This window comes from Chelonia mydas, chromosome 3 (genome assembly GCF_015237465.2).
Source record: "Chelonia mydas isolate rCheMyd1 chromosome 3, rCheMyd1.pri.v2, whole genome shotgun sequence".
In the NCBI taxonomy this organism is placed as follows: domain Eukaryota; kingdom Metazoa; phylum Chordata; order Testudines; family Cheloniidae; genus Chelonia; species Chelonia mydas.
The window spans coordinates 176,924,748-176,945,061 of NC_057851.1; the positions used below are offsets into that span (position 1 = coordinate 176,924,748).

At 40.7% G+C, this 20,314-nt stretch overlaps 1 protein-coding gene across 1 annotated transcript in view; it reads left to right on the forward strand.

Moving 5' to 3' along the window:
* FSHR (follicle stimulating hormone receptor) overlaps nt 1-20,314 on the forward strand; it is a 158,391-nt gene that overhangs the window by 87,448 nt on the left and 50,629 nt on the right. The window contains exons 3-4 of the mRNA XM_037895925.2: nt 11,359-11,433; nt 11,880-11,954. Coding sequence (XP_037751853.1) covers nt 11,359-11,433; nt 11,880-11,954 — 150 coding nt within the window. The remainder of the gene's footprint in view (nt 1-11,358; nt 11,434-11,879; nt 11,955-20,314) is intronic.

A 20,314-nucleotide genomic window follows, 5' to 3' on the forward strand; every position in this document is an offset into this window, starting at 1 on the left:
TAGGTGAGGTAAAATGCAGTCACTGTTGTCAACATAAAATTGCCTTTAATGTATTTTCCGAATTAAATGCCTTAGATACCCTCTTTTGCAAACCAGGGCTGGCATACATGCTAAATTTCACTGGTTTAATTAAAGGTGGGATTTAAAATTGATTTAGTTAAATCACTACAAAAGGTTGTCTGGACACTCTGAAATCAATATAAACCTGCCCTATATTGATTTATCTTAAATCAATTAGGACTGTGTTTAAGCTAAATCAAAATCAAGTCACTCTTCCCCCCAAAAGAAGAGCACCTTTTTAGGGTTTTGCACCATTTTGAAGCTCTGCTGTACATTAATGTTGAATGGGAACCAAGCTTGTAAAAAAAGCATAATGTCCCCATAGCTAATTGATTAGCAGCATAAAGACTTTAACCCTTACTTTATTCTATCAAAGAATGAAGGGTACGTAGCTATTTCTGTTTCTGTCTTTTGTGTACGTACACTTTAAATTTAAAAGGGCTACCTTTCTGGAGGGATGTTAATTAATTGAAAATGATCTTACAGCATGAGAAATATACTGGAGTTTTATATTTGTTCTTTGTTTTCCTTAATCTAAAATAAGTTACCTAGTCTCAAAGTATATGGGTTGCTCTTTGTGTGTGGAATGTATCACTATTTTCGACAACATGGATGGATGATGTAGCAATTAGCCTTTATTTTTTAATTAGGCATGCAGTGTTTTTCTAAAATACATGCATGCATAAAACATTCCTGAGAATCTGAAAACTCAACTGCTCCCATAGTTCATCTGCTGAGTTGTATTTTGCTTTTCTGAATATGTGTGTGTATAGTACTTTGGGTAACTGAGCTTTACTAAGATCATGTCTTAGCTTGTCCCATCGACATAGCTCCCACTGCTCACTGGGGGTGGTTTAATTATGTTGATGGGAGAGCTCTCACCCATCAGCATAGAGTGGCTACACAAGAGATCTTAGAGCAGCACAGTTGCATCGATATAGCTGTGCCACGGTAAGGTCTCTAGTGTAGACACAGCCTAAATCTCAACGGATTCTCCGCAAATACGATGCAGCAGCTTTCATTTATTTATTTTTTTAAAAGCTGCGGGGGGGGAGGGTCATGGTCCAGAAAAGAGTGCCATTTTCTAAAGTTAAGAATGTCAGTGTAAATACAGACCCCAATCCACTGAAATCCGTTGGGCTCTATGTGTACTACCACAACATGTACAATCTCCCACAGCCCAAATTAAGTGCTGATTTTACTTTCTCCAGTGCAGACAATCACAGTTATTTATTAGCGCTAATAGGAATTTTTTTAACAAAAACTATTTTTGATTAAAAATGGGTTTATTTAATTAAAATTTTCTCAAAATTGTTGACGTCAAATTTATTGGTTCCTCATGAAAAATGTCTTTTTTTTTTCAAAATGTTATAGAAAACCTCATTGTTCTACCAGGTTGGTGTGGTGTAAGGATACCATAATTGGAGTCGCTCTTTAAATCGGTAGCGGGAAGTCAGGAGTGGGTTGGGAAATGTCCTGTGCAGCAGGGAATGAGACATGGCAACACTGGGGACAGTGCTGTGTTCTGTATTCTAATAAAGTTTCTTGTTCAGTGCTATAAGCAAGCAACTCTTTCTGTAAACCCTATTGCCAGAAGCTCCAGACAGGAAAGAGCTTTCTATCCCCTCAAGTCTTGAAAAGAGAAAAGTGCTGTCCTGGAGAACTTCACTTGTATAAGCTACCTACCCACAATTCCTCTTGTGACACTTTGGGAGTCACCATAACTAGGTATAAATGTGGATTCGGGGGGGCGGGTAGTGTGCTCCCAGAGAAGGGACAGAGTTTTGCTTTGTGGCAAAGCACCTGCTTCTAAGCAGTGAGGACTCTGTTCAAAGAGCCTAAGTGTTCCTGACTGTCCTCCCATGTGTACTGTGCTGTGGGAGACCACAAAGAGTGAGGACTTTGCTGTGAGAGATGGCGCAGAGACTCTGTAGCAAGAGATGCAGAGGACAGCAACAGAGCTCAGTGGACTGTGGTAAATTCCCGCCTACCCAGCCCCTTAATGAAGTTTGCTCACTAGGCTAGGTGGTAGACGGGAGACACCCCTACAAGGAGACACTTGGACTAGTGATACTTGCAGATCCAAACTGAGCGTGGGTTTGGTGGGTGGGTGAGGTGTGGTCAATGGACTATTACCTGTGGGATGTTCTCTCTGGCAGGAGGGAAGGGATTTAGATACATTACTGCCAAGTTACTGGGAGGGGGAATGTATTTTCCTCTTTCATTACATATATATTTCTTTTACTGTGTTTTCCCCAGGTTTTGATTGTGTCCCTTTTCCTCTAATAAAGGTTTCTTTGTTTGTATGAAGTCTCAGAGTGCTTGTGAGTGGGGAAGTTCTGCCTGTAAAGGGCATGCTGTAGGAGGTGTGTTTAGTTGTCCCAGGTTTCTGGGTGACGGCTGGACACAGTTTTGTCCCAAGTGCAGTGTTGCAGTTTGTATGTCATCATTATAGTCCTCCTTCTTCCCAAAGTCTTTGAAATGCACACTAGCTCTTTGCTAGGATTTTATTGTTTCTGTGTATTATAATATAATGGCATAAATGTGGAAGTCACTTTACAAGAATAAAAGAAGAGGTCGTCCTCTGAAGGAGATTACAACCAAAGGCCCCAATTCTGTAGATATCGATGCAATAGGATTTCAGTGAGATAAGTCACTAAAGTTACTCACTAAGCCTAAAGTTAAGCTTGTGTATAAATGTTTGCAGGAACAAGTCATAAATTAGGCAGAAAAGACCAGAATAATTACTTATTATTGTGGAGGGAGAAAATGAGTCTGTAGAGAACAAACAAAAGGGGAATCCTTGTGCCAGAAATAGGCACTGCGCAGAGAAAGTGTTACTCAGACTCAGGGAGGCTGAAGGCTTTTTAGGGCAGTGGTTTTCAATGTTTTTTTCATTCACAGACAACTAAAAAATTTCAAAAGGAGGTGCAGACCCCTTTGGAAATATGAGGCATGATCTGCAGACTCCCAGGGTCCACGGACCACAGGTTGAAAACCACTGCTTTAGAGAAACACTTTAGAGATGTTTGTAGAAAGAACATAAGGTTGGCATCTGACAAAAAATCTTTGTGCAATAAGTTTGCAATTGTTGTTGTTAATATATTTATTAATATATACTGTTTTTCCCATGATTGGCTTAAGAGGCACCAGACCGGCCACTCTTAATCAACTCCTTCTTTTATGTCACAATGATTAATTAAGAAAACATGAACTAATGTCTGAAATGGTTAAAAAAAAATCTCTTGTGATTTATTTTCACTGATGTGGGGGTGACACACTTGTATGTTCAGCTTTGGTGAATATTCAAAGTCTGCTCATAAACTTGGGAAGTTAGTTTTACAGCCAAATCAGAAGAGTAAGAGGTTTTCAGTTTTCCTTCTGAGAGTATACTGTGCCAGTATGAGGCACCTGCTGTTCTCAGCTTCACTACTTCGTTTAATGTATTAGAATTAGTAATAGAATTCTCCCCTAATGGTGTTTGTATGTATGTGTACTGCTATTAAAAACTAGATGCCATTCTTTTGTACTGTTCTTCCTATATGATCACAGGATCATAGGACTGGAAGGGACCTCGAGAGGTCATCTAGTCCAGTTCCCTACACTCATGGCAGGACTAAGTATTATCTAGACCATTCCTGACAGGTGCTTGTCTAACCTGCTCTTAAAAATTTCCAATGATGGAGATTCCACTCCCTCCCTAGGCAATTTATTCCAGTGCTTAACCACCCTGACAGTTAGGAAGTTTTTCCTAATATCCAACCTAAACCTCCCTTTCTACAATTTAAGCCTATTGCTTCTTGTCCTATCCTCAGAGGTTAAGAAGAACAATTCTTCTCCCTCCTCCTTGTAACAACCTTGTATGTACTTGAAAACTGCTATCATGTCCCCTCTCAGTCTTCTCTTTTCCAGACTAAACAAACCCAATTTTTTCCATCTTCCCTCATAGGTCATGTTTTCTCGACCTTTAATCATTTTTGTTGCTCTTCTCTTGACTTTCTCCAATTTGTCCACGTATTTCCTGAAATGTGGCGCCCAGAATTGGACACAATACTCCAGTTGAGGCTTAATCACCACGGAGTAGAGCAGAAGAATTACTTCTCGTGTCTTGCTTACAACACTCCTGCTAATACATCCCAGAATGCTGATCGCTTTTTTTTTTGCAACAGTATTACACTGTTGACTCATATTTAGCTTGTGGTCCACTAAGACCCCCATATCCCTTTCTGCAGTACTCCTTCCCAGGCAGTCATTTCCCATTTTGTATGTGTGCAACTTATTGTTCCTTACTAAATTAAGTACTTTGTATTTGTCCTTATTGAATTTCACCCTATTTACTTCAGTCCATTTCTCCAGTTTGTCGAGATCATTTTGAATTTTAATTCTATCCTCCAAAGCACTTGCAACCCCTCCCAGCTTGCTATCATCCAGAAACTTTATAAGTATACTCTCTATGCCATTATCAAAATCATTGATGAAGATATTGAACAGAACCAGACCCAGAACTGATCCCTGCAGGACCCCACTGATTATGCCTTTCCAGCATGACTGTGAACGACTGATAACTACTCTTTGGGAATGGTTTTCCAACCAGTTTTGCACCCACCTTATAGTAGCTCCATCTAGGTTGCATTTCCCTAGTTTGTTTATGAGAAGGTCACGTGAGACAGTATCAAAAGTTTTACTAAAGTCAAGATATACCACATCTACCGTCCCCCCGCCCCGTCCACAAGGCTTGTTACCCTGCCAAAGAAAGCTATCAGGTTGCTTTGACACAATTTGTTCTTGACAAATCCATGAGGACTATTACTTATCACCTTATTATCTTCTAGATGTTTGCAAATTGATTCCTTAATTATTTGCTCTATTATCTTTCCAGGTACAGACGTTAAGATGACTGGTCTGTAATTCCCTGGGTTATCTTATTTCCCTTTTTTTAGATTGGCACTATATTTGCCCTTTTCCAGTCTTCTGGAATCTCTCCCATCTTCCATGATTTTTCAAAGATAATCACTAATGGCTCAGATATCTCCTCAGTCAGCTCCTTGAGTATTCTAGGATGCATTTCACTGGTGACCTGAAGACATCTAATTTGTCTAAGTAATTTTTAACTTGTTCTTTTCCTATTTTAGCCTCTGATCCTACCTCATTTTCACTGGCATTCACTATGTTAGACATCCGATCACCACCAACCTTCTTGGTGAAAAGCAAAACAAAGAAGTCATTAAGCACTTCTGACATTTCTACATTTTCTGTTATTATTCCCCCCCGCCCCCATTGAGTAATGGGCCTACCCTGTCCTTGGTCTTCCTCTTGCTTCTAAAATATTTGTAGAATGTTTTCTTTTTACCCTTTATGTCTCTAGCTAGTTTGATCTCATTTTGTGCCTTGGCCATTCTGATTTTGTCCCTACATACTTGTGTTATTTGTTTATATTCATCCTTTGTAATATGACCTAGTTTCAACTTTTTGTAGGACTCTTTTTTTTTTAATTTTTAGATCATTGAAGATCTCCTGGTTAAGTCAGTATTGTCTACTCTTGTGATTCTATCCTGTGTCTCATGATATTTGGTGTTCTTACAAAAGCCACAGCTCCTGGAGCATTCATGAGAATCTCAGCTCTCATAGTTATAGAGGATAACTGGAAAATGTGACTTGCGTGAACCCTAGCAGCTCAACAACCCAAATGCAAATAAAAAGAATCACATATAACTCTCTCTTTTTTAAACATCAACCTCATTCTTTTGTGGGGGAGGGTGAGCAGCTCTGACTCATGATTTTTGAATGTTTGGCAATATCTAGAGCCAATTATTTGAGGATTAGGTTAGGAAATATTGGGACAGGATGTGAATAGGGGAATGGGATGCAAGGGATAATTATCTGATTATAAAGAGTGAAGCCATCACAGTGTAAACAAATGACACTACACAAGAGTTGGGCAGAGAAAGGTAATTCCATTTCCTGGAGGATTTCAATAATTTGACATTTGGTTTTTCTCTGATCAAAATTTTCTAAATTATTATAGACAAACCATCAAAACAAAGAGGAAAAGTAACAAAATAAAAGATAAGTGGCAATAAATTAATCTAGTCACATACTCTGAAGTGCATTAGTAGGAACATTGCCAACTGTGCCCGCAAGGGCTGGGGGGGAAGATACCAGCGAAAGGAGGACTCTCAGGCCTAATAATAGTAAACTATGCTTTATTGAAGGAAGGAAGAACTTACACTCCAATCTGCGCGGGGAGCCCCTAGGATGCGCGGAGGGGCTGCAGGGGACTCTGGCCGTTCGGGACAGCTGACCAGGCAGGACTCCACTGGGGGGAGTCCTCTGCAGCACTATATTCTCCGTGCTTATCTCAGGGTTACATGGGGTCAACAGCTGGCTACATTCTTATATGTACGATTTATGCTTATTACATAAACTGACTTGTTTACAGGCAAAAATATGCTGAGCTATGCTAAAATGTCTTTTGGCAGGGTCTGTTGGACAAAGTTAATTGAAACTGCCTGCATCCTCCGCTTACATCCAGTCACATACTCAGTCCACCACTTAGCTCCTCGCCAATCTTCTGCAACCTTGCCCCTATACTAACAGATCGAGGAAAGTGATTATTTCCCTCTATTCGAAACTGGTGAGGCCACATCTGGAGTATTGCATCCAGTTTTGAGCCCCCCACTAGAGAAGGGATGTGGACAAATTGGAGAGAGTCCAGTGGAGGCCAACGAAAATGATTAGGGGTTGGGGCACATGACTTATAAGGAGAGGCTGAGGGAACTGGACTTATTTAGTCTGCAGAAGAGAAGAGTGAGGGAAGATTTGATAACAGCCTTCAACTACCTGAAGGGGGGTTCCAAAGAGGATGGAGTTTGGCTGTTCTCAGTGGTGGCAGAAGACAGAACAAGGAGCAATGGTCTCAAGTTGCAGTGGGGGAGGTCTAGGTTGGATATTAGGAAAAACTATTTCACTAGAAGGGTGGTGAAGCAATGGACTGGGTTACCTAGGGAGGTGGTGGAATCTCCATCCTTAGATGTTTTTAAGGCCTGGCTTGACAAAGCCCTGGCTGGGATGATTTAGTTGGGGATTGGTCCTGCTTTGAGCAGGGGGTTGGACTAGATGACATCCTGAGGTCTCTTCTAACCCTAATCTTCTATGATTCTATTAATTGGTTTGGGGAAGATGATTGTGAAGATGTGGGCTTTTGGGAGAGGCAAGTAAAACCCGTTTCCTACAAAATACAAACATCCACCACAGAAGAGACAGTTCTTTCTTGAAACGTGCTGGAATTAAAAGACTTTTGAGGCTTTAACCTGCCAGACAAATATAGTCTTTCAGCCAAGAGAGTGCCTTTGTATTGCCAACTTGAATGTAATAGGCCATAGCTAGTAACGTAATTTTGAGCCCATTTGGTAACATAGAGTAATAGAATCATAGCAAAGTACCTGAGTAATAGAATCATAGAAACAAACTTGCATTATGTCTTCTGACAAACATCTGTCTTGTATTCTCTTTCTTGGTTTAGGCCCTGATCCAACAGAGCACTTAATGCACATGATTAATTTGAAGATTATGAGTAGTGCTATTGATTTAAATGAAACAACTTGTGTACTTAAACTTATGGTGCAAAGTAAGGATAGCTCTGTGGTTTGAGCATTGGCCTGCTCAATCCAGGGTTGTGAGTTCAATCCTTGAGGGGGCCATTTAGGGATCTGGGGCAAAAATTGGGGATTGGTCCTGCTTTGAGCAGGGCGTTGGACTAGATGACCTCCAGAAGTCCCTTCCAACCCTGATATTCTATGATTCTATAAGCATGCATGGAGGTGCTTTGCAAGAACAGGGCTTTAGTTTGTTTCCTCTTTGATATTTTGGAAATTGTTCCTGATTGTCTGCACATACCTGTGCAAAAACTTGTATAAATCAGAAATGATGCCTCAATTCCTATCTGGATTTGCAATGATTGCTGGTACTAAAGCAGATAGTATTATTTATTGCACATAAATTATCCAGTAAATGTAGTCCTTTTTTCTGTTCGTAGCTCACTATTATATGGTATTAGTGTACTACCTGTTCTCATCAGTGCCTGACCGACAAAGGAGGTGGTTGTTTTCAACTGGTCCTTTCACTTAAGGTCTAGCGCTTCGTACTCTTAGTTCTTGAGATTCCCCTGTTCAATCCCCAGTGTCAGCCAAGAGAACAATTGTCACATGTTTGTGTTTTGTCCATCAACAGATTAGGAGTGTGACTAATTTAATCACTATTCATCAATTAATGAAAACAAACATCATCAATTGTGCTGTTTGCAAACTGCTCACTTCCATTCGCTATTCGTGGGGTGTGATTGGTCACCTAAATCGTGCTGTTGTTTCTCATCCTTACCTGGTTGAATGAAAATTTTAAACAGGAGAATAACAAATGACAGACAGTGGATAACTAATAACAAATACTCTTGCTTGCACACAAATACCATTATATGCATGTGAACGTGAATATTTATTCCCCAAACATTTGGTGAACAAAACCCCACTTTGTGCAAACGGTGTGGTTAGATTTTTTTAAAATAATATTTTAAAAGAAAACCAGAGATTTCTGTCTTCCTTCCTTTCCCTTCTTTTTTAATCATTTAGTCTCCTCTCCCCTTTTGAAAACATTGTGGACTGCTTAGCCCAAGCTTTAGCCTGACCTCCTTTAAACAGTTTTCTTAAAAGTAACACAAAACCCTCTATAATTTCCCAAAGTCAAAAGCATACTTCTGGCGCAGAACCATTTAATAAATAAGCATTCTTCTAAAAACATACCCAAAATATATGCCAGATAAGACTTTCCAGCCCTGTCAAAGCACTGGATTCACACATTTTATTGGGTCAACTCATGAAACATTATTAACCTCAGCAGCACCATCTGTTGGAGAGCTCATATAGTATAGTTTACTGTATCTCGGTGCCTTTATTGTGCCCTGCAAAAAACCTACATCACAAAGGGCAAATAAATCTGCAGCCTTTGTCTCTGTGCTGTTTTGCAGCATGGACTTCTCCTGACTAATCTCATTTGGAGGTGTAAAATGTTCTGCGTTTTCTGTGGATTTGCCTTTTTGTAGATGACAGATTTTTAGATTGCCCAAAGCAGCAAATGTGCTGTTCATAAATAATAATAATAATTAATAATAATAAAAGGAACTCTTAAAAGGCTGCTTCAAACAACATTGGTTTCATTCAGTCTTTTAAAGTGTACTTGAGCAAGCAGTTTGCAGTATCATATAAATATACAATAAAAGGTGATTACTCATCATGCATATTTTATATGTCATCGTGAGAAGATGGGAATGGAATGGAAAATATTTTGGTTGGATTTAATTCTGTACACTATAGTAAACTCTGGAGGCAGCATGATCCAATGGCTAGGACAGTGGATCGGGACTCACCTGGTTTCTGTTCCCAGCTGTGTCATTAACTTACTGATTTTAACCCTTGATGGCCATTTCACTTTTCTGTGCCTCTGTCTTCCCTCCCAAGTTTTGTCTATTTGGTTTGTAGGATCCTTGGGGCAGGGTCTCATACTATGTGTTCCTATAATTCATACCACAGTGGAGCCCCAAACTCAGCTGAGGCATATTGGTGCAACTGTAATATAAATAAATAATAAGGAGGAGCTGGTATGTGAGGTGAGGATTCTGTAGCAATAAAGCCCTCAGCTAAATAAATGCAATTCCCATTGCAGTGTGGGTAAAATCATGTCCTTTCTCAATTGCTCATCAGTCAGTCTCTTGGGATACAATAAATTCATTTGTTCTCCAGTCACTGTAGAGTTTTTGAGAGTTGACAAGATCTGAATTGCTAATGTTTAAAAAAAGTAGTGTTTTTTTATTTAAATACAAACAAACAAAATACATAATAAAGAGGCAGGCAAGATTTTTTTTTTTAATGGGCAGCCTACTTGGTAGGCATAGTTCAGTGGCTGCTCAAAACAAAGAGGGATATTTCATATATATTAGTTTTTAACTATTTTTATAATTGATCTCTTACCTATAGTTACTGTCTCTTACTATTTTACTTTGGGCCTTGTATGAATCCATTTGCAATAGCTACCTTAATTTCAAAAGAACAAAATAACCATAAATAAGGGGTGTCTGATATACAATATGACCCATTTCACAGGGCTTCATTTGGCAGCTGTGTGCTGGTGTGTCCTCCCATTAGTGAGTTACATCTGAATCTCAAAATGTACTTCATGGACCAGTTCCAAGCCTGAGAAATGGATCCTTTGTTCTGATCTCTAAACTGGCAGATTGGTAACCCTCTGGAATAGCCAGCTCTAGCCTGCCTCTCCTGATGCCCCTCAACATAGAGGGCTTGGCCAGAGCATGTTGCAGTATGGCAGTTTCTCTCTGGTAGCCCTTTGGTGACCATAACAAACTGGTGTAATATAAAGCAGTCCTGTGGCTACTCTAAGTTACACCATGGGCTGAAACTCTCCCAGAGATAAGTGGAGCAAAGGGTGGTGTTCAGCTGCATGTATTCTGGCACAGCTGCAGTTTCAGCTCATAAAAGAAAACTGTACCCATTTTTGTTCTGCGATTTTGAAACTATACATAAGAGGCATCACTCACATATAAATATCATGAGCTAGATTAGGTGGAGCTTTCTTCAGATTGTTCTGCTGGGGACGGGAGAGCTGTACCGCCTCTGTGGCTTCCTGCCTTCTGACAGCAGAACTCTGGAAATGTGTTTGCTATAACATTTTTAAAGTAAGCTGAACATTTTACACCAGGACGAAATCATAGTATGTGTTACTATGGAATCAAAAATCCTACCTCTTCAGAGCTGTTACATTTAAAGTTCCCCTCTCCGCATCATAAGGTTATGAAAGTTTTGGCTAAATCAATATTAACATTCAGTGATGATCCAGTAAACAGTGAGATCCAGTGAAATTCAGTGAGATCCAGTAAACAGTCTGTGGCCCATAGATCCTGCACTGTAATTTCATATGTGCAGGCACCTGTCAAAATTTATAATACCTTTGGGAGGCAGTATGGTCTAGTGAATAGAGCACATGACTGGGACTCAGCAGACCTGCATCTATTCCCAGCTCTGCCACAGGCCTGCTTCACCTCTCTGGGCCCGTTTCCTCATCTATAAAATGGGACTAATGATACTTACCTCCTTCATAAAGTACTTTGAGGCCTGTGGATGAAAGGTGCCATATAAATTCTAGGTATCATTCTTCACCAAATACCCATACTTCTTTGGTTTATCTTTTCACTTGTAGCATTGCATGAAATATCTCAACTTCTTTTCTCCACAGAGAGATCTCCCAGAATGATGCCTTGGAAGTCATAGAAGCTAATGTGTTTTCCAACCTTCCCAAACTACATGAAATGTAAGTAAGTGAGCAACATAAGATCGTAGGATAGAAATCTAAAGACTAGTGGTGGCCAGATATCAAAGGGTTTGGTTCAGATGTACTTTAAAAATTCAAATGCACACATGTATGTTTGGGATCTCTCTTTTCATCTGTCTACGTCCTTCACTTCCCACCGCCCCTTCCTTTTTTCAACCAGATGCTTCCCTCATCTCTTGCCCTCAACACTCTCACTCTTTGATCTAAAACACTTCCTCAACTATTGGCAATATGGTAAAATAGGTAGAGGGCTGGGATTCTGACTCTGCTAAATTCTGGCTGGCTGCTCCTTTGGAGGCATGTAGAGTTATCCCCTGTCAGAAATGCCCCCAATTTATTGCTCTCCTCTATCTAAGCAAAGCCCTGGATCTATTTAAAAAGGCACTGATCCATTTGCTGTAATGTTTTATTTTCTCCTTTTGCAGAAGAATTGAGAAAGCAAATAACCTTGTATACATTGACCAAGACGCCTTTCAGAATCTTCCAAGCCTCAAATATCTGTAAGAATTTTTGCACTTGTAATTATGATAATTGTTTGAAACAATATGAATGCATTTCAATTATCTTTTATACAAATGGTCATAAACATTTTCACTCTGCTTCCTTTCAACAATGGCAGTGTTTCAGCAATGGCTTTCATTTATACTTGGCATTGGATGATTAAATCCTTTTAATATGAGTTCATTTGGTATTCAGCTTAATTTTATTTTCATTTAAATAGCGCTCCTCATTGTGAATGTCGCTTGCACTACTGCAGTTGCCATATCTGCTCCCATGGGGATGTCATCATAATTCAGTGATAATTAAATTTGCCCTTAAAATGAAGTATAATCCAAAAATATTCTTGCGTCTTTTAGCATGAGACCTTAATCTGACTGATGATCTCTCCACAGCTGTGTATTAAAAAACAAATGAAATCCAATGGACTCTATTTAACAGTAATTGTGTTTAGTGGCTGCAAATTTAAATAAGATCCCTGGGTCATCTTTGATGTACAGCCAGAGATAGTCCAGGATATCACATTAATTTTTTCATGCCCTAACCCACACCCCTAAAGATAAAAGCCTAAATATTGCTTGCCTTACTCATGTAAGCAGTCCCATTGGCCACAGTTTTCAAATGTGGGTGTCTACGTTTAGACACCTAAATCATTGTTTAGGCTCCTAGGTAAAAGTGGACTGACTTTCAGAAACTGAGCAGGCACATTTCTCATTTACTTCAGTAAACATTGTGGGTGCACAACACGTCTGCAGCTGAGACTTCTTTTAGTTAGGAGTGTAAATAGGGAGTTAGCGAGCTAATTTTAGAAATCCAAGGCCACTAAATTCTGTATTACAACTGGTTACTAGATAGAAAAAATCCTTAAAGGCATCTGCACAGACATACATGAAAAGTTACCCTTTCCTTGTCAGGTTGGCTCTCCTGAATGGATTTGGTCCCTTTTTTGCAACCAGAAAAATATAATGTGCAATATGGACAGGCGATTAAAATTATCTGGTCAATGAAGGGCCTGATCTAAAGCCCACTGATGTCAATGGAAAGACTTTATTTGACTTCAGTGGGATTTGGATCAGACTCCAAGTGCTGTGAACCTTGAGAGGTACCAGTAGATAGGTCATTATTACCCTGTTAAAGCACCTCTGAACTTGTTTTGTCATAAGCAAAATGTATTGATCCTCACAAGTCACTGAAGGACACATTCACTAGACATCAAATCATTCTTATAGTTGTGGGATTGTGTCTGTTTAGGAAGCTCAGCCCTTAAAGAGAGTCTAGGCAGGGTGCTGAGAAGCTCTTGTTGTTGTTCAGCACAGCTAGTTGGGACTGTACTTAGAATAAAGCAGAGCTTTTGCAAAGTGTTGTAATCCATTGTAGTTCTTGCATCTTTTTCCATATGCCATGGGTTTTCGTGGCTTGTGTTGTTTGCCACAGTGTGTGCAGTGCCATGTTCTGTCTTTGGTGGTTTCCAGCTTTGAGCTCCACATGCCTTTCTGCTTTAGGTCTCTTTTCCTGTAGTATTATTAATTCTTTACCATGTCCACAGTGTCAGAGCAGTGTCCACCCTCCATAAACTCCAGTCTGGACTAGGTGACTTCTTTTGCTTGGAAATGCTAATTGCTTTCTCAAGGGTTAATTTGGGATCTTCTAGTAGTCTCTCTCTGAGTTGTCTGTCCCTGATACTAATCATGATCTGGTGTGAAGCTCTTGTTATACACAGTCAGTTGGAACTGGACACGTAATATAGAAAAGCTCTTGCAAGCATCTTAAGCACTGAGTAATATCATCTCTGTACACCTACTCAATTTTCTCCTCTTTATGGGAGCTTGGGTTTTTGTTGGCTCTTGGGACAGCACCATCACTTGTTCAAAATTGATCCCTGTTTACATGGATACCACTTTAGATATCTGCTGACAGCTGAGTCAACATACCCCTGGACAGGTCTTTTTAATGCCCATTTTCTGGTTGCTACACTGGCCTCCTGAACAGCGAAGTAATTGTGGACATTTGAGGCAGCAGTAGCCTCACCCTTAATGGACTTTCTGCCTCATAGGCCACTGCTCAGTTCTGTCCAGCAGATGGTATCATAGACTTTGGGCTGAGTTGTGGCAATTTAAAGCTGCACAAACATTCATTATTTAAACCCTGGTAAATGGAAATACATGGCTTGAGCTGCTGTACTCTGTGATTTCTGTATTATCTTTATTGCATTGTAGTTATATATTTACAAATGTTGCACCAATATAGTCTTGGTTGTGATTTTATTTCATGCTGATCAGGTGATAGCATAGATGAAAAACTAGTGTAGTTCATCAGAATGTTACACACTTCACTGAGAAACCAAAAGTGATTTTCAAAAAACTCATGAAATGTGCTTAAACTACAGAACTAAGAACTAAGTGTAAATTTGTTGATCTGATTTTTATTTTCTCCAAATAGTGTTTGTTGGCAGGTACTTTTTCCCTTTACCTTAACTTCTGACCTTTCATATTGCAACACGTGGGAAAATTATCTATTGATTTTTAAATAAGGTTTACACTACATTCCCTTCCCATCGTGTCCAGTTGCTGTAATTGTCAGCCAGCTGGATTTTGCTCTTTTTCATTCAGTAAATTATAGTTTAATCTCAGCAACCCTTTCGCATACCCTGCTGCTCCGCTCCCCTAATAAGTGTAATCTTCCCGTTTCATTTTGTAGCTTTTAGACCTCGTTATGATGTTGCTTCATTCTACTAATGTCAGTTATTCTGTCAGGTTTATCTAATCTATAGAATCCGGAGAACCTCTACCAGCTCGGATTCTACTGACAAGCTCCCCCAACTTTTCATTTTTGTTCAGAGTTTTGAATTAAATTGGGAATTAGATTTTTTTCCCTTAAGATAAGAAATTATAAGGTTTTGCTCTAGCATATAGTTTCAGTTGGTAGAATCAGTTATACTCAGGTCAGAGCATTTTACTTTTCTAAGGCAAGATTCAGTAGCCAAAGTTCCATCTCTACTATTATGGTGTGCCGTTAATAAGATGAATAGGACACCTACCTCTTGCTCCATCAGGTATAGCATCAGAAGTATCCAAATGAATGAGGCAAGGGTTGAATCCCTGAGTCACTGGCAACACCATCTTCTAAATCTCTTCCTCGTTCACACCCCATGCCCTGCTCCCACCTAACCTCAAATACCTGCAGCCCAGTTAGTGACACAGAATCATAGAATATCAGGGTTGGAAGGGACTTCAGGAGGTCATCTAGTCCAACCCCCTGCTCAAAGCAGGACCAATCCCCAACTAAATCATCCCAGACAGGGCTTTGTCAAGCCTGAGCTTAAAAACCTCCAAGGAAGGAGATTCCACCACCTCCCTAGGTAACCCATTCCAGTGCTTCACCACCCTCCTAGTGAAAAAGTTTTTCCTAATATCCAACCTAAACCTCCCCCACTGCAACTCGAGACCATTACTCCTTGTTCTGTCATCTGCTACCACTGAGAACAGGCTAGATCCATCCTCTTTGGAACCCCTTTTCAGGAAATTGAAAGCAGCTATCAAATCCCCCCTGATTCTTCTCTTCTGCAGACTAAACAATCCCAGTTCCCTCAGCCTCTCCTCATAAGTCATGTGTTCCAGTCCCCTAATCAGTTTTGTTGCCCTCCCCTGGACGCTTTCCAATTTTTCCACATCCTTCTTGTAGTGTGGGGCCCAAAACTGGACACAGTACTCCAGATGAGGCCTCACCAATGTCGAATAGATGGGAACGATCACATCCCTCAATCTGCTGGCAATGCCCTTACTTATACAGCTAAAAATGCCGTTAGCCTTCTTGGCAACAAGGACACACTGTTGACTCATATCCAGCTTCTCGTCCACTGTAACCCCTAGATCCTTTTCTGCAGAACTGCTGCCTAGCCATTCGGTCCCTAGTCTGTAGCGGTGCATGGGATTCTTCTGTCCTAAGTGCAGGACTCTGCACTTGTCCTTGTTGAACCTCATCAGATTTCTTTTGGCCCAACCCTCTAATTTGTCTAGGTCCCTCTGTATCCTATCCCTAACCTCCAGCGTATCTACCACTCCTCCCAGTTTAGCATCATCTGCAAACTTGCTGAGGGTGCAATCCACACCATCCTCCAGATCAATAATGAAGATATTGAACAAAACCAGCCCCAGGACCAACAGAAGAAGCTCATCACTGTGTTTTCCTGAAAAGACAGTATTCTTTTATTAATTCCACCTGAACCTAGTGCCACTCTTTGTGGAATCAGCCACTCCCACTTATTTCCTGGCCCAGAGCCTGCCCTGGAGGCCTTTTAGACACCCACTAGAGGATTCCCTGGGTAGAGGACTCTTTGGGTATCTCCTGCTTCACCTCCCACTCCTGGCAGTTGGTACAACAGATGTGGAAAAGGAGGTTGGCCAGAATTCCCTTAAGCCCAGTGATTCCCAACTGCCAAAACAGCTCCTTGTAACTGACGATAGTAGGCGTAAATTAGATCAACCTTAACATGCATGCAAAAAGCCTGGTTCTCCTCTCCCAGTGATGTTAATCAGGAGTAACTGTAATGGAGTTAGACCAGCATGAAACTGGTGCAAATGAAAGGAGAACCAGTCCTGTTTTTGTCACACTACAATAATGCAAATACAGCTGAAAGCATTTCTTTCTTAATTGTGCTCCCCCAGTCCTGGGGCCAATGTAATTCCCTGGTGGCTGCTCTAACTTTCACACAGCTATCCTCGCAGGCCATTATTGCAGCCAGAGCATTAGAGTGAAGGGATGCCCTTCCCCCATAGCCAGCAATCAGGAGGGGAATGATACAAGGCACTACCCCAAAAAAGGTGTGAAGTGAGAAGTGGGGGGGCAAATAATGAAGATGAACTCAAGGATGAAGGGGAGATGGAGAGGTCAGTTTTTCAGGAGTGGGGGAGAACAAAGAGGCTTGCATTTGTTTACAGGAACCAAAGGTTAATGAGGAAGGTAAGGGAGAGGATGTTAGCAAGGGAGGTTAAGAGACAGAAGGGGAAAGAGTCTTTGGAATGGATAAAGGAATCAGAGGTGGTGGAAACCTGACAAGAAATGTCAATGGCAGTAAGAAGGAAGAAAGGGGAGAATATTCAAGGGGAAGAGGAGCAAGAGGAAGGCTATAGCAGATTTTTATCTTCCTGACTCCCTCAAGAGAAGATCTTGCACAGAAAGCGGAGAAGGATGATTGAAACTGGAGTCAAAAGTAGCCAAAAGGTGACAGTGTTTGTGGGCATGGGAGAATAAGGGTGATATGGAAGACTGCAGAACTTAGAAAGAAAAAAACAGATTTGTGGAGAAAATCCACCTGCTCTTGGGACTTTCTGCAGAGGCATTCAGTGACATGGAACAGGAGCTGAGGATATGGATGCTGGGGAATTGTGAGGCAGACTTTGCATAGAGGAAAGGGTGAAAAGAGTCAAGGGTGGTAGAGAAAGCATTAGCCATACTTGTATGATTAGTCAATTGAATGCTGTCCTCCATCTGTGCTTTCCTTTTCAAGTTCCAAGACCCAAGTCATATTTAAACTCATTTCCATATGAGTTAAAGCTTGGGAAAGCATTTTAAAACAGTAACAAGCCTCAGAGGATTATACTTTTGTAAACATCATTTGCTTCAATGGATCTCCTTTGTAGAATACTTTCTCATCTAGTTCATCCATCAAAGTGACACACCTGGAGTTTGACATTTCTAAGACTTTAGCACACTCTTCAACTAATAGTGGAAGTCACATTGTGCCTCTCACTCCTCTAACCAGAACCCATGCCTTAGCCACAGGAATACAGTGTAATAAATCAGCTACCTAGCATATCCAGCAGCAGTGGCATATGTCAGATGGATAGAAGAATCTGGAGACAGAAGATGACACCTCTTTTCTTTGCTGTCATGTATTCAGTGCAATCCTGATGAAATTTTGTCATTTTTCCCTCTTTAGTAATTTTTCAATTTCTCCTGTCTATTTGGGGTTCTGGCATTTCAGCTTGTGAATGGCAGTAGGAAGGAATCATGGGACAACTGCAATATGTGGAATTTAAGGGTGTTAGTACAAGCTCAGCAGCCATCTGGAACCACAAGCCTACATTATGGAGTGAGAAAAGGAAACCTTGTCAGTCTGCCGTCTTTCAACATAATCATAGAATCATAGAATCATAGAATATCAGGGTTGGAAGGGACCCCAGAAGGTCATCTAGTCCAACCCCCTGCTCAAAGCAGGACCAAGTCCCAGTTAAATCATCCCAGCCAGGGCTTTGTCAAGCCTGACCTTAAAAACCTCTAAGGAAGGAGATTCTACCACCTCCCTAGGTAACGCATTCCAGTGTTTCACCACCCTCTTAGTGAAAAAGTTTTTCCTAATATCCAATCTAAACCTCCCCCATTGCAACTTGAGACCATTACTCCTCGTTCTGTCATCTGCTACCATTGAGAACAGTCTAGAGCCATCCTCTTTGGAACCCCCTTTCAGGTAGTTGAAAGCAGCTCATTCTTCTCTTCTGCAGACTAAACAATCCCAGCTCCCTCAGCCTCTCCTCATAAGTCATGTGCTCTAGACCCCTAATCATTTTTGTTGCCCTTCGCTGGACTCTTTCCAATTTATCCACATCCTTCTTGTAGTGTGGGGCCCAAAACTGGACACAGTACTCCAGATGAGGCCTCACCAGTGTCGAATAGAGGGGAACGATCACGTCCCTCGATCTGCTCGCTATGCCCCTACTTATACATCCCAAAATGCCATTGGCCTTCTTGGCAACAAGGGCACACTGCTGACTCATATCCAGCTTCTCGTCTACTGTCACCCCTTGGTCCTTTTCCGCAGAACTGCTGCCTAGCCATTCGGTCCCTAATGCTGTGTTTCATCTCAGTCTGTGTTGTCTCTACAAACTCCCAGCTGAGGGGCTTAGCAAAGGAGATGTGTCTCTTCTTACCAGATACTTTGCTATGTATTTTAGCAGATTATATGGTCCAGAGTGAGCTGGGAAGGACAAACTGTTGTTTGATAAGCAAAGCATCAGACTAGAACATCTTTCTGTCATTTCCAAATACCTTGGAAAGAGAAGAGGTTGTTTCTGGTATCGCTGCCAAATCTGGATTTTATTTTCCTTCTACAAGCACCTTTCACTAGAGAACTAGAGGAGCTATTAAGATTCCTCTTTCTACTAAACATGTTAGATGGAGACAATATGAGAAAGGAGAAAGAGACACGAGAGCAAGACAGGAAAAGGACAGAAAGCATTGACTGGCCAGCACTTTAGAAAAATCCCAACTGGACAAAACATAACTGCTTTTATGTAAACATTTAGGATTACATTTTGAAGGATGGGAGGCTATGTTTTGATCACACAGATTGTAGTAAAGGGGTCATCAAGAGGTTAACTGAGTTACTCAGCATATACTGGGTTGGAGCCATGTTCCACCTCTCTCTTACTTCCTTTTAGTTAGAGGATGTTTTCTACAAGTTATGTAGGCAAACAAAGCAACACGTCCCCTTCACCTGCCAGCATGCATCAGAGAGCTCAGGGGAGGATTGTGCATCCCTGAAGTCCCACTAGGTCAGTATGGCTCCACACCACCCCCAACACCACACCAACCCATATGCATAGCTGTGCCTCAAAAGTGCACTTTAGGCCAAAACATGCAAATGGAGGTGCAAAGTGATAGTTATTCCAAAAATATACAGTTGCACATACAAAACCAGTAACTGCACATGCCACTATCCACTGCATATTTTGCATGCACAGTTATTTGTTTGGAAACCATTTGCATCTTCTCAATGTAGAACTTAAATACTTACGGTGAAAATCTGGCTCCACTGAAGTCAATGGGAGTTTTGTTACTGACCACGAGATCCCAGATTTCACCCCTATAATTCAAAATCTACCTACTCCTTTAGTATAAATTATTGTGCCAACTGAAACCAGTTGAAAATTTTCCACTAGAATTTTCACAATGGAAAAGACTAGCACTATCACTGTAAAAGAAATCACAGGCTGCTGGAATAATCTATTCAATTTATCATCATTTATTCTCATGTTTCTTTTACAATAAGAATATTTGTTTTCACTATAAAATAATTCACTGCACTTATTGATTATGATTAGTGGTATAGTGTTCATATGAAACATACATAGAAGAAATCTAGAACATCAGTTTGGACTATGATATCATTTTATCTCTCAAGCTAAGGCTGCTTTGTCTTGGCTGACAGTTGAATGGAAAACTCCAAGATAAAACTTCAGGCAGTGATATTTTTACTTCAGAATCAGTTGAGTCAATCAGCTCCTCCAGGAGAACCTTCACCTGTATGGCTGTGCTGGGCAGCATGGGGCAGTGTGCTCTCATTACTCTTATTCTTGGGATTGAT